Source organism: Mytilus trossulus, chromosome 6, assembly GCF_036588685.1.
Source record: "Mytilus trossulus isolate FHL-02 chromosome 6, PNRI_Mtr1.1.1.hap1, whole genome shotgun sequence".
NCBI classification, from domain to species: domain Eukaryota; kingdom Metazoa; phylum Mollusca; class Bivalvia; order Mytilida; family Mytilidae; genus Mytilus; species Mytilus trossulus.
In genome coordinates this window covers 37,936,341-37,951,343 of record NC_086378.1, presented here as the reverse complement: position 1 = coordinate 37,951,343, position 15,003 = coordinate 37,936,341, and the positions used below count along the sequence as shown (strand labels likewise).

The following is a 15,003-nucleotide window of genomic DNA, read 5'->3' as shown; positions in this document are numbered from 1 at the left end:
AAGTTATTGTGCAAAAACCAAGAAAAATGCTTATTTTGGAACCAGTTTTTAGCCCCTAATTCCTAAACTGTTAGGACCAAAACTCCCAAAATTAATCCCAACCTTCCTTTTATGGTCATAAACCTTGTGTTTAAATTTCATAGAATTCTATTTACTTTTACTAAAGTTAGAGTGCGAAAACCAAATGTCTAAGGACGACGACGCCAACGTGATACCAATATACGAAAAAAAAATCTATTTTTGCGGTCGTTTAAAAACTACTCAAACAGGAGATATGTGGAAGAATGATTGAATTCGACACTATACAAGTTTTACGGTCACACTCAGAAATAGATTGATCAAAACGTTGCGTCGTTGTTAAAACTAATAAGCGATATACATTAACCCTACTGAGGCACTCGAACTTGCTCCTGGCGGAGTTCATCTGATACCTGCAATTTTTGTTTCTTAAATTGATAGTCTCTTCTTTATCGATTATCGAGACTTTGCCATTGGTAATCTACCGTCGCAGTAATGTAGTGAGATATTCGTTATTTGTGTTTTGAGAAAGACAGTTTCGTTTTACTTAATTCCATCTTAGTATTGTTTATTACTTTGCCAACTACATGTAATGATTTCTATCATTTACTGGGGTCTCCATACTTCATTACAATGAAAAGCCAAATTTTATGATGCATTGAGTAACTAATTATTAAAAGAAACCAGGTGCTTAGATTTCGTCTTATTATATAAGAATATGTTAGTCAACAATATACTCTTATCATTTTTAAGATTGGCATTTTATAAAATGCAAATAAAGGAAGAATATATAAAGAAAGCAATCAACAGCCATAACTGAAAACAACAAACACCACTTGATAACCAAGCTTCTCATCAGTTTCACATTGAAGATATGTATGTACGCATACTGATGCAAAGAAATAAGATAATATGCTCAAATAACGAATTTACAAACATTTAATTATAACTCTCAACTTGTTCTAACAACTGTTAACTTCAAAATGGCGCAACAAAATTTTCATAAAAATATGTAGGTAATAAATCATCGTTGTTCGCATATGCTCTCGACGATAGGAACATGTGTTCTTGGGCATGTTTCAACACTGATTCCATGTAAGTTACTGGCGCAATAAAAGACATTTTGGCCATTATCAAGTCCTGATATCAATGGCATCAGGTTCTGCGTTATCAGATTTGATTTCAATTTTCTCATTTTCTTCATTCATGTGGTCATATAACGGAAACTCAAAACAACAGAGACATTTCAGAAAATTAGGACACGCTCCATAACATGACTGAGGTAGAGGAACTAAAGCACTTGTTCTGTTCTTATAGTCAATATATAACTCATTCCTGAAATTAAGAGAAAGTATATTTTGTCATTAAAATAAAGATACAAATTAACATGATAAAGATAAGATGCAATCATGTGTTGGCATACACAGTATAAGATCAAAATGTTATATGTGTATCACCTCATTTAAAGAAAAACAAAAACAAAGAAATAGAATCTGTATACTTCAGAGGCCAAATTGTATTCCAAGGATTCATGGTATTAGTATGCTTGGAGAGTGAAAAATTGTGGCTTCTTCTCATGTACAAATGTTTTACGATTCATAAAGATATGTCATCCGGTAACAAACCCAATTCATGTCCGATGGACTCAACAGCATATGTCTATTGCTTATTGGCAATGATACCACATCTATTTGTATGGTTTCATACAGCGACTCAATTTACAGACTTTTAAAACAAAGACTTTAATTTTTCAGCGTTTAAAATGTGATTCTGAAATAACTAACTGGAAAATATTTACTTACTTTCTATAACGTTCATCTGACTTCTTTTCCAAAAGAGGTATTCCACTAAGGAATAACAGTATGGTCATTGTGAAAAGGGGACTAAGTATGGCAGCCCACTGTCCATAGGTCAGTATACTTGTACTGATAATAAATACTCCCCACCAGATTACTATTTCTCCAAAATAGTTAGGATGTCTGCTGAATTTCCACAAACCTGAAATCAAAGTTAAATTAAAGGCAACTGAACGTATCATTCACATCATAAACAATAAACAATAAACACAAAATGGAAATAGTATTTGATTTAAAAACTTTGATTTTGTACAGCAATTGCAGAATTAAATTTATACAAACACATTTCAGATATTGTATGAGACAACTGCTCATCCAAATTACAATATAAAAAGTTAACAGTTATAGGTTAAAGTACAGCTTCAACACAGAGCCTTCAAAGTTGGCTCACACCGAACAGCTTTAAAAGTCCTATAGTCAGTTTAAAGTTTGATGTCGGATACGAAAGAATTAGAAGAGTCTGTCATATTCTAATTGTCCTACTTATGGAAGAGGTTGCAATCAGAATAAAAATACAAAAATACAATGTATATACAAAAATTTAATCAGCAGTTATAAATATGTTGGGATTAAAATCACTACTTTAAATCATTCGGAAGGAGAATAAAATTTTGGAAAACGATTTTTTTGTTTTTTATTCAAAACAAAAATTGGAGAGCATATGTTTAGCCCACTTTAGAAATACAGTCTATACAGTTTATAGTCACAAAACAGGAAATATTTTTTTATATCTCAATTCGATCTCGATACGCTGATGATAGGCATAACACTCTATGATTATTTAATGATTGGACATAATGTGTACAGGAGAACATGATAGCTTTATTTCTTTTTTCTTAAAGAGCCTTGTACATTTCTATCGAATGACGAAAACAATAAATAGTTGAACAACAAACAGCCGTCTTTAGAAATAGACAAGTACCATACCTTAAACTCTTAGTTGACAAAAGTTTGGTCAGAATGAAAATTTCAAACATCTACTATCAACATAGTTACAATCATCAAATAAGAAAAACATTGAAGGAATGACTGTAATATTTTTACTGTCTATGAAGAAATAACATAAAAAAATATGGTACTCACTGTATAACGTGCGTAGCGGGTTATTTAACAGTGTGCACCACATTTTTTATGTTATTTCGAATAGACAGAAAAAATATTACAGTCATTTCTTATAATTTGATTCTAAATTCCATTTTAAACCATAGAAAACCATGAAAAAACATTGATGACGTCACGGTCACATGACTAAATTATGTCTATGGGCTGATAACAAAATAACGTCAGCCAATCAGAAGAAGCTTTACATCCAAAATTAAATATTGATAAATAACATGTTGTCGAAATCTGACTTGGACATAAACGATTAAAGGATAAGTGTGGACAGGGAGAGGAGTGCGATGGACTATAAACCTTTGGTTATAAACACGTGATCACACTTAGTATTAAAGACACGTTGCCATTCAATTGAAAACTTATATATAAATCTATTCAGTTTACCCAATGAGTTAGTATGCCATAAAATTTGGTGAATTCATGTTGATAACTTTCATGCAAACTCTAATGTTAATTGGTGTTCTTTTTAATATCAGTTATCTTTCAATAACTTCTCCATTATGTACATGTTACATTTAAGAACGTCCTCATCTATTTTCATAATATATTTACCAATATCGCACCATTTTCCTTTATTGATAGGATTGTTACGAAAGTTAAACTTCTGTATATCAGCAAAAGCTTCACATAACAATCCTACAATAAAGAAAATAGCTCCAACTATATCTTGTGGTGTCCAATTATCAACTGGATTTAACTTTTTAGCACTAGCTGGTGCATTTACAAAGATAACTGGTAAACTTACTGTGAACACCCAAACCGCCTGGAAAATAATGAATATTATTAAATCTATATACTATCAATGTCTATTGGCACTCACACCACATCTTCCTATATCTATTAGATTTCTTAGCCAAGATTGTCATGAACATTTTGTTCATACTTTAAAATATAATTGAGGATGGAAATGGGGAATGTGTCAAAGAGACAACAACCCGACCATAGAAAAAAAACAACAGCAGAAGGTCCCCAACAGGTCTTCAATGTAGCGAGAAATTCCCGCACCCGGAGGCAACCTTCAGCTGGCCCCTAAACACATATATACTAGTTCAGTGATAATGAACGCCATACTAATTTCCAAATTGTACACAAGAAACTAAAATTAAAATAATACAAGACTAACAAAGGCCAAAGGCTTCTGACTTGGGACAGGCTCAAAAATGCGGCGGGGTTAAACGTGTGGGAGATCTCAACCCTCCCCTATACAGCTAGCCAATGTAGAAAAGTAAACGCATAACAATACGTACAGTTAAAATTCAATTCAAAAGAAATCCGAGTCTATTGTCAGAAGATGCTTTATTTTATTGATTTTTAGACACAAGCGCAATGATGCATTCTTGTGGGCTATATATTTTCATCATTCTAAAGCATGCAGAAAAGCAACAACAACAATATTAAACAAATAAACAGTAAGTAGGCAGACATTGCTCCGTACAGTTTAATTCTGGTGAATTAAGTGTATAAGGAAAGGACTTACGGTTCCATCGCTTTGAATATTTGGTAAGCAGAAAATGAACATTAATAGATATAAAGAAACATTTAAGGGGTACAACATATTTACATGATGCCCGATTACAAATTTATAAGTAAGCTTCTAGGGAAAATGCGGAACGAAAATTTCGTACATGACCACTATATGTAAGAAAATATGAGTATTTGGTAAACAGACGTATGATGAGCAATGAATCGGAAAACGCATGCTAACAAAAAGCCTAATCTCGAATTTGAGGAAACTCTTATTGACATTGTGGTTTTTGAGGAATATGCAACAGAAGTTTGGTAGGACATACAAACATACAAAAATAAAAGGAAATGATATACACGCAATAAACATTGGGACAGATCAACTTGTGGCCGAATCGATAGGAAACCTTCTGATACACCCTTCAGATGTCAATGACAAAATATACTAACTTCTTACTACCAGCTATCATCACCTCAAATACCATATTATATGTTTCAAAAAAGACACGTGTTTTTTTTATATCGGGAACAGCAGTTTTTGTCTGCTGTTCCGAACAACATTGACATTCAACAGATTTTGCTATCGTGTAGAGCCGAGTTTGGTCTGTGTTACTGGTAGCATCTGCCGTTTGATAGGGTGCATTTGAACAAATAGATGAATCCATTACTACCTGGAAAGTCCAAAATCCGGCAAAAGCGAGACAGTTTTCTCTTTTGTCATCAAATCTTTTATCTTCTCCGATTTTTATAATTCTGTATAGTAGATAACCAGACAGTCGTAATCCCCAAATTACTATAAATGCCGTCAGCACAATTTGGCGCCAATTCCATGTCTACAAATGAAGTGTTACACATGATTTACATAAATATTCACGATTATATTGAAAAATATCAAAGTTAGTTTACGATTAACATAAAAAATTGCTTCTGTAACATAATCTTTTAATAATAGTCATAAAATCTATTACTGAATCGGAGACATATAATACAATTCTGACTGAATTTACATGTAACTATCAGAAAAGCCAAGAATGAAAGTCATCGGGACTGCATTTGTAGGAAATTGTAATTTAATATACACACATGGATTTCAGGAAGTCTAATTACATTTTTAAGCCCTGGTCACAACGAACTCACGACACATCTATACAGCGCCACGACAAGAAATATGATGAAATCGCAGGTCATTTGTGTTTGTCGTACGACAGTCGCACGATATTTAGAACACTGTCTTGTGACTGTCGTACGACAATCTCACGACTGTCGCAAGACACTAGTGATACAGTCGCACGATTGCCTCACGCATACCAAATTTCGTACGATGCTCGCACAACATTGTAACAATGCACAGTAGTAAGTTAGTCGTGCAACATATTTTCGTTTTTTTAGAAGAACACAATTCGACGGGAATGAATGTAAATAACATACTGCCTGCCGTTTAAAGGGGATGGCTATTCCACCAAAACGTTACGATTTGCCTTGCTGAATAGAAGCCTTGCCGGACTCTTGACAAGAGAAAGTCGTTTTCTTGGACCGAACTTATAATAACCCTGAATAATATTGAAAGCAATTGGCAAATGGCACGCAATATATCATGCCTTCTTTATATACTAGTAGTTCGGATTCAAACGTGATTCAAAAAGTGACCCACGACTGTTGTACGATAATCGTACGATAGTCGTACGACAGCGGCACGACAGTGACACGACAGTTACACGCGAATCCCATGCCAAGAAAACCTGAAAAATAGCCCCAAACAACTCACTATTGTCGCACGACTGTCGCACGGCTGTTGTATGGCCGAGTCGACTTGTGACAAACCCACGACAGTACAATTACATTTTTTTCGGTCGTGTACCCATCGTGGAACCATCGTGGACATGTCTTAGCTGATGTGATCACTCGCAATATTTTTTTGACAGTTCAAGTTGCACGACAGTTCCACGATAAATTTTTTATAGATCTTCCACGACAAAAAATCGTACGATCTGTTGTGACCGGAGCTTTAGTATTCCAAAAAACTTATTTATAAAGACTGAACTTGGATGAAATATAAAAGTAATCGAAACAAGCTCAGTGTACAATGAATTTAATAAAACTTAAGACTAAACATGATGATAAATAGTAGCAATGTCAACTAACCGTTGCTAGGCAAAACGTAAACACCGCTAACACTACAAAATTTGTTCCACCAGCAAAATCTGTAACTTTGTCAAATTTACACGTGCATGCAACCAAAAAGAATATGAACTGCATCGCGACAGTTATTATGGCACATATTGCCAAGTTGTTTTCATCAGCATCGAAGATAATCATGTTCGTCTATCTAAAATATAATGAAAAATAAAACTTAGAAGATATGTTTCTCCTCTGCAGCAGCTAATCTTCGAATGACACAAAGTTGTTACAAAAGGGAAAGTGTATGTTTTAGTGAAGGTATGCTTAATTAACTACCCACTCCCCTAAACTGAACTACAATAGTCTATTAATGGTTGAATAATAATGAGAAAATAGGTATTAAAAGAGTTGCCTTATGTGAATAGGAAAATATTCCATAAGTGCTTACAAAAGTTGTAATTTTTTAAGAAAATCAACTTGTTCTCGAAAAGTATGTCAATTCAAAGTAATTTCAAATAAAAGCATTCGCATTACAAGTTGTATTGGTGGTAATGATTAATTCTTGAGGTCTTGTAAGTTTTTGTTTCGAAAATTGTTTCATACACCTTTTTTTTATTTTGAATTATATCTTTAATTAAATATCTGTTGAGTTCGCACTCTTAAAGTGAGAAGAGGGTCAAAACTGTGTTTCATTAAAATGTCAATATGGGACATAAAATTATTTAGCGTAAAACATGTCACTTTCCACGAAGCTTCGGTTTTTACATCTCTATTCCAGTCGGACGTGCCTGCGTATGTATACATCCAGTTGAAATCAAACAGAGTTCCCTCTTTGGCATGTGTGCTACTGTCGGATTCTATTTTTAATAATGTATGCATTTAGTCAATATTTTTTGTTCTTTCTGTACGAGGTGTAACAAGTGTATACATAGTGGTTTAACCGAACCGCCTTTGAGGTTATCTAAGCATAACCGTTTTTATTGATCCATGCAACAAAAAAAACCCCATGAAATAAATACTTAATTAACTGGGACTTTTTTTGCCAGTGAAGTCTTAAACGTTTTTTGATTATCATGATGTTGTTAACATTTATCATTTAAACAAAATACATCTTATCTCGATTTTGGACTCTCGGTAATCTTTCCTTTTCCAATGTTAGTCGTTTTTCGTTTTTATGCAATGCTATTGTCAATTTGTTTACGACTAGACTGTTATCATACTGCGGGTATGTTTCGTCTCTCGGCTCGGATAAAGTATAAAACACTAAAATGTATCCGTATATAATAGTCCAGTCAATCTAGCATAAATTTGACCCTAACCTGAAAGTAATTGCAACAGAAGATTTTAAAGTTTTAATCTTTAGCATTATACCCCAAATATACACAGAAAAAAGTCCCATAAAATCTAACTTGAGGAAAACTAAAAAAATCACCATTTAAAATTCCTATGGAGATTTGCATTGAAAAGGGAAATAACTCTAGCAAAATAGGCAGAAATATCAATAAAAATTGATACAAAATTATAACTTTACCGCTTCTATTCATCAGAATGTATGGATTCTTGATTTTTAAGCGGTCTTTAGAGTATAACAAACAACTCTAAAGTTGTTTTCATATATTTTATCAAGCTATAATCTAGATTTCGTAATTTATTAGTTGACCATTTATTGAATTTTTCAACATGTCAAGGTAAAGAATCTCAAATTAAATAAAAATAATTAAGCATGTATTCTTCTTTTTTTAGTTTAAAGTTTCCTAAGATAAGTTAGTTGCTGAAAAAATATAATATACAGATATAAACAATACCAAATTTTCACATTATTTTTTCAAAATGGTTACAAAGCTTCAAATTTGCAATTTCTTTAATGAAAAATGTACAAAAAAAATAAAACTACCCATAACACTTCGGTTTTGTACATTTCATGAGCAGAAGATTATATAATTTAGTCAAATACAAACTTATAACCCCATCAAAGTATCCTACTATACATAAATTTTAAGAAAAACAACCAAAAACTGACCAAAAAAGACTAATTTTTGCAAGAGTTATCTCCCCTCCCAATGTTAATTTCCATAGGAAATTTAAAATGCTGATTTTGAGTTTTCCTCAAGTTAGATTTTATGGGACTTTTTTCTGTGTATATAAAGGGCATAATACTATAGATTAGAAGTAAAACATTTTCTGTTGCAATTAGTTTGAGGTTAAATCTTAGTTTGACTGTACGAGGTGTAACAAGTGTATACATAGTGGTTTAACCGAACCGCCTTTGAGGTTATCTAAGCATAACCGTTTTTATTGATCCATGCAACAAAAAAAAACCCATGAAATAAATACTTAATTAACTGGGACTTTTTTTGCCAGTGAAGTCTTAAACGTTTTTTGATTATCATGATGTTGTTAACATTTATCATTTAAACAAAATACATCTTATCTCGATTTTGGACTCTCGGTAATCTTTCCTTTTCCAATGTTAGTCGTTTTTCGTTTTTATGCAATGCTATTGTCAATTTGTTTACGACTAGACTGTTATCATACTGCGGGTATGTTTCGTCTCTCGGCTCGGATAAATTATAAAACACTAAAATGTATCCGTATATAACACATAAGACATGACTTTAATACTGTCAGGTATACATAATTTTAAATTTTTCATCATAGTAAGGATGAAAATTGCAACACGCGTTTACCCTTAAATTGATTGACACTTTGACATCCGATTTATGTTTAAGTTTCCAGTCACCTTCCGGTCACATCTTTGCGATTAAAATGGGGTTAAGCGTTTTAGTCATGAGATCCAAAATCTTACGTCTGAAGGTTTATGATTTTCTGTTTATGTAATATATACGGTATCTTGGTTTTACATTCGATACATCTTTTAAACTTTTGATTTAAAGTTTTCTTTGTCGAGTATAAACATTAAAAGCACTATACACACAGTATATTTTTAAGAACCAAATAAATATGTTACAGTAGAAAATTTATTTCTTATCTACGTGTTTTGACTAAATATTTGCTATTCAATAAAACGGTCCGATAGTATCTTAAACATAAATCTGTAATATAGTATTCTTACGTACCCTTGGTACCTAAGATATACGTATTGCTACAACCAGATACAAGATATTACATAGAAAATATGTACAATTTAAACTAGGATAAATTTTCATTTATCTTATTAGAAACATTTATGGCTAACAATGAGTCCTTAATGCTCTCCAACTTCGTACTTTAGTTGTCCTTGTTCATTTCTGATTCGAGCGTCAACGATTCAAGTCTTTTCGTCACGAAACACGCATCTGACGTAGATATAAACAATTGTGATCCTGTTGAGTTTATTGACCTCTACCACCAAAATACGTTGTACATGTATCAACTCGTGCAAATACTTTTTATTAGGGTCTATTATTCATAGATCTTTCTATACTGAAAGCAAATGTGATTAAATCAAGATACCGCATATAAAATGTAGACTATAAAAGCATAAACTTTCCTATTTTAAGTACCACCTAGAACGACAACAATTAACTTTAGATACACAGTACATGATGAATGAATTTCACGAATTGAAAAAAAAAAATGAGCTTATACATTATTGTATGTATCTTCTTAATGTTTCATCTATCGAATCTTAAAAAAACACATTATATAATTTTGACAAGCATAGGTAACATAGAAAGTGTTTAAGTTTTTTATATGTTCAGGTTTACATTTTGTCTCTCATGATTTTAAAGTTACGGGTATTGAATTTGACAGTTAGACACATTTTACACTTATAACTTTATCTTAAAATCAGACATACATCACCAAAGGGTTAATAAAAAGTTCAATGTAAACAGCCAACACCGCGGTAATATAAATTAATAAATAAAAACAACAACAACGTAAAGAAACATTGATCAGTCAACAAATGGTCAACAAAACATTAAAACTTGCAAGAGAGTTTTTAAACAGGGGGATTGACAGGGCGGAACCTAAAGTGCTAGTTTCCCATGAGAGAATGATTCCTAACCACTGGGTAAATGAACTCGCCCCTCCCTTCGTCGATTTCTTCAAACGGTAAACATATCATGATGATCATCAATTATAAAATTCTCAAAATAGATAGCTGAAAATATATTAAACTACAGATGCAACAAGTAATCCTTTACCCGCATCAAATTCATCATTTTGTAAAAAAATAAATAAAGAACCTACCTTTTCACCAGTCAAACAAGATTATTTTTAAGTTGTTGACAATAAAGTTGTGTAACGATAAACATGTGTGTAAATACACGTGATTACCGGCCTTCGGTTAACTGGTATCTTACTACCCACCTACAGAGTGGTAATAAAAATAACAGGGAACGAGTATAATATTTACATAACAACATTGGGTCATCTCTTTTGTGTTAAACCGGCGTGTTATGAAACATAAAAACCAAGGTTTTTTTAACCAAGTGGAAAAATAAAAATCTGACGCTAACATAATCGGGGGAAAGTGACGCTGATGAAAAGGAATCTGAAGGGAATCTGTACTGGAAATCAACTATAAGTAACTGTTTCTATAAAGAATTTCAAAAAGTGATTATTTTGGTTTTAAATTGTACGTTTGTTTAATTTAAGTGTTTTTATCTTTAAATACCTAATCGTTTTTAATCCGATTACATTAAAAGTGTGATTTCAAGACAATCTTTTAATTTAGCCTTCTAAGTTCATGGTCATGTATCGCTAACGTTACATTATTTATTTTTTACAAAGTTTGAGGCTAGGGACACCGCATTATTACATAAGATTGGACACTAGTTTAAACCAGAGACATATATACACAGAGATTGGCAACTCCGTGAAATCCCGTTAAAGATCGCGGCCCAGAATGAGATTCTCGTCGATAAAATTTAGAACGGGGATGAATAACCTCGATAGATAATCAAGAAAAGCAATGGGAAAATTATATCAGATTATATTATAATTTCTTTTGTCCGATTTTCCGGTAATTAGGTCCTTAATAGAGTTGTGATTGTTGATTCACAGGTGTGCGATTACGCAATTTATTGCCCTCCGATCACCTGAATATTACCGGAGGTGAATTCTAAATGGATTATTACTTGGCAATTGTTTTTTAAAGATTAACAAATTCTGACATACTATTTTAACCATGACCAGAACTTTATTTTAACAGAAGCACTCGGCAATACTATAGTGTATATTCAATCAGGAAAACAAAAAGAGTCTTTTAACATGTCAAAAAAAGAAATGAGGCAACTTTGTCATATCAGAGACATTATATGTCTCTGGTCATATATATAAAAAATGTAGCCAGTAGAATTTTGTGGCCGAATTTTGTCTCGTGAGAAACTGAATTTATATCTGTTTTAATTTAATTATAATGTTTAATTGTCGATTGACCTAAAATAAAATTATTTATGGAACATTTGCGTAAATTTCCTCAATGAACATACATTATAGTGTTGTCGAAATCACTATTTTTTTCTGCCATGAAATATTGAATATATGAATCCGTCATTATTTGTATTTTTTTAAAGACTTAATATCACAGACTTTAATTAAAAACAATATGTTTCATAAGTACAGTAAAATGCTCTGCTCAACTCTGGGAACAGTATATTTATCTTACGTTAATATATATGTTCCTGCTCAACTGTAGAATTTTAATGTTTTGTTTCATAAACCACTGGAGTATTTCAACATTCTTATCTTTACTCTTTCCAGAGACATATATACACAGTGAATCTTGAGTTTGAAATTAGAAAGATTTTGAATAAAATTGTGCACAAGTTTTATCTGATCTTTTGTGGGTTTATGTTGTTCAAGGTAATTTTCTGTGCAGTTATTTTCATTTCATTTGTTATTTTTTTCTCTGTGTTACAAGACCTTGTACTTTTTGATTTGCCCCTTGACATCTGCTGCTTCTGTTTAAACCTTAACCACAAATATCTCATCTGTTTTAAATAAAAGTCTCATTCCCGGAATTTGTTATACAGGAATTCATTTTAATATCAGATTTTTATAAGCATATCAACTGCTTGGTCTCTTCCCACAACTTGTGTCAGTTAGGACGGAATGCATCAATAGGTACATACATGTACCAGGTCATGGATATAAAATAAGTACACGTTATGTGCTTTTGAACTTCACAAGAATTTTTAAACATTCATAAATGTGCCAAGAATATTGTTGTCGTTGGGTTGTTGTCTCCTTGACACATATACATGTACCTCACATTTCTGTTTAGTCATAGCATCTGTGCCTTTTCAACTTATTGCAGAAAATATTAGCATAAACATTTTTTCAAAACAGGAGAGGTGAAATAGTGATCACAGAATGAGGACATGTAAAACTGAAACAGCACAGCACAACAGATAAATATAAATAAGCACCATTGACATTTTTTTAAAGGACTGAAACAAACATAGATGGTGACCAATGTAAGCGACTAGTACATACAGAAGTAGAGTGAACATTTCTTGCTTCTTTTCCTACACATTTTGTCATTTTATGTGAACAATTACATATGTTACTTTCCATGAAGAGGAAGGTATTTGTGAATAGAGTGGCCTTCTAATGATAGTCATACATGTAAATCCTTGTCTCATTAGCAATCATACTACATCATATTGTTATACATCTACATGTATGGTTTCTTGTAAAAACTATGTAAATTTTGTTAACATAAATAAGACTAATGAAGTTGAACACAAGATATTTATTTGCTTTTTTATCCATTTTACAGTCAGGATAAGCACATGTACTTTTCTCTCTTACATAATAAAATTGAGAATGGAAATGGGGAATGTGTCAAAGAGACAACAACCCGACCAAAATAAAAAAAACACAACAGCAGAAGGTCACCAACAGGTCTTCAATGTAGCGAGAAATTCCCGCACCCGGAGGCGTCCTTCAGCTTGCCCCTAAACAAATATATACTAGTTCAGTGATAATGAACGCCATACTAATTTCCAAATTGTACACAAGAAACTAAAATTTAAATAATACAAGACTAACAAAGGCCAGAGGCTCCTGACTTGGGACAGGCGCAAAAATGCGGCGGGGTTAAACATGTTTGTGAGATCTCAACCCTCCCCTTATACCTCTAACCAGTGTAGAAAAGTAAAAGCATAACAATACGCACATTAAAATTCAATTCAAGAGAAGTCCGAGTCTGATGTCAGAAGATGTAACCAAAGAAAATAAACAAAATGACAATAATACATAAATAACAACAGACTACTAGCAGTTAACTGACATGCCAGCTCCAGACTTCAATTAAACTGACTGAAAGATTATGATTTCATCATATGAACATCAGGCACAATCCTTCCCGTAAGGGGTTTAGTATCATACCATCATAACATATATGAGAAGAACATAACCCGTGTCATGCCAACAACTGTTTTTAGAATAAATGTGTTTAATTCCGACGCAAAGACCTTATCAGTGACTCAATATTAACGCCAAAATATGCAATCTTTAATGACTTGACAACAGTATCGTAATTATATCCCTTCTTAATAACCATTGTTAGTTTTAAGTATCACATTGATAGTAGTAATCAGTCCACAACATGACTGTGCCGTCACTATTGGAAAAAGTCATCACTAGTTGTTCCTGTTTGCCAGGAAGTCTTATTTTCAATCAGAAAGACTTGGGAGTCCTACATTCAGCCCATGTACGATATTATATCTCTTGTATGCTGCACTGACAGGTAAATTTGATCAACATCTTTCTCCTTTTATAGCAATCAGGACCCTGTTAAAAAAGAGAAAGCTGTCAGATACTGAATGTAAAAATATATAAAATTGTAAATGTCATCAAAGTGGTGGAAATAATGAAAAAAAAACACCCCTATACACAAATCCAGTTTGTCATGAAAGGAAAGTAATGCATGTGCTGGGTACAATAATTCTCTGAAGATGGAAAAGTCTACTGTAAATTCAGAAATTAATGCAAGGTTTTCATTATTGCGAAAAATGCGAAAGAGTTTAAAACTCACTTTTTGAAAAATTTTGAATGAATTTAACAGGATTCTTAACAGAAGTTGTAAAAATTAAAATCGCATTTCAGTTTAAAATGAGAAAATCAATAATAAATGCAGGCAATAATTTCTGAATTTACAGTATCAAGTGTATACGGACAGGGGTCTGTCTTGATATTGAAACAAAACACCATGGCCGTCAGCTATAATGCTGATTTTTAATTGTAAATTGCATCAAAGTGGGTGAAAATATGATAAAAACAACCTCTTTATGCAAATTCAGTATGTCATAGGAAAAAAAATAATGAGCTAGGAACAATTATTCTCTGAAGATGGAAAAGTTTTAAACTGTAGCCATGGACAGGGGTCTGTCTTGATATTAAAGAAAATAAACATGGCCGTCAGCTATAATACTGATTTTTAATTGTAAATTACATCAAAGTGGGTGAAAATATGATA

General features: G+C 32.5%; 1 protein-coding gene across 1 annotated transcript; it reads right to left on the bottom strand.

The window, feature by feature from the left end:
• Positions 1 to 939: 939 nt before the first annotated feature.
• LOC134721287 (uncharacterized) lies at positions 940 to 10,920 on the bottom strand. The gene is made up of 6 exons (XM_063584167.1): positions 10,767 to 10,920; positions 6,597 to 6,780; positions 5,126 to 5,287; positions 3,543 to 3,753; positions 1,821 to 2,016; positions 940 to 1,353 (listed from the first exon to the last, which is right to left on the bottom strand). The coding sequence occupies exons 2-6, from the start codon at positions 6,768 to 6,770 to the stop codon at positions 1,152 to 1,154; spliced, it is 945 nt and encodes a 314-aa protein (XP_063440237.1). The 5' UTR covers positions 6,771 to 6,780; positions 10,767 to 10,920; the 3' UTR covers positions 940 to 1,151.
• Between the last annotated feature and the right edge of the window lie 4,083 nt (positions 10,921 to 15,003).

Bases quoted from the DNA above. Each gene is read 5' to 3' on its own strand.
- LOC134721287 (XM_063584167.1), bottom strand. From the start codon at position 6,770: ATGATTATCTTCGATGCTGATGAAAACAACTTGGCAATATGTGCCATA. The intron at 5,288-6,596 runs GTTAGTTGACAT...CTTCATTTGTAG, and splicing joins TTACGTTTTGCCTAGCAACG to ACATGGAATTGGCGCCAAAT. The intron at 3,754-5,125 runs GTAGTAATGGAT...ATTATTTTCCAG, and splicing joins CCGGATTTTGGACTTTCCAG to GCGGTTTGGGTGTTCACAGT.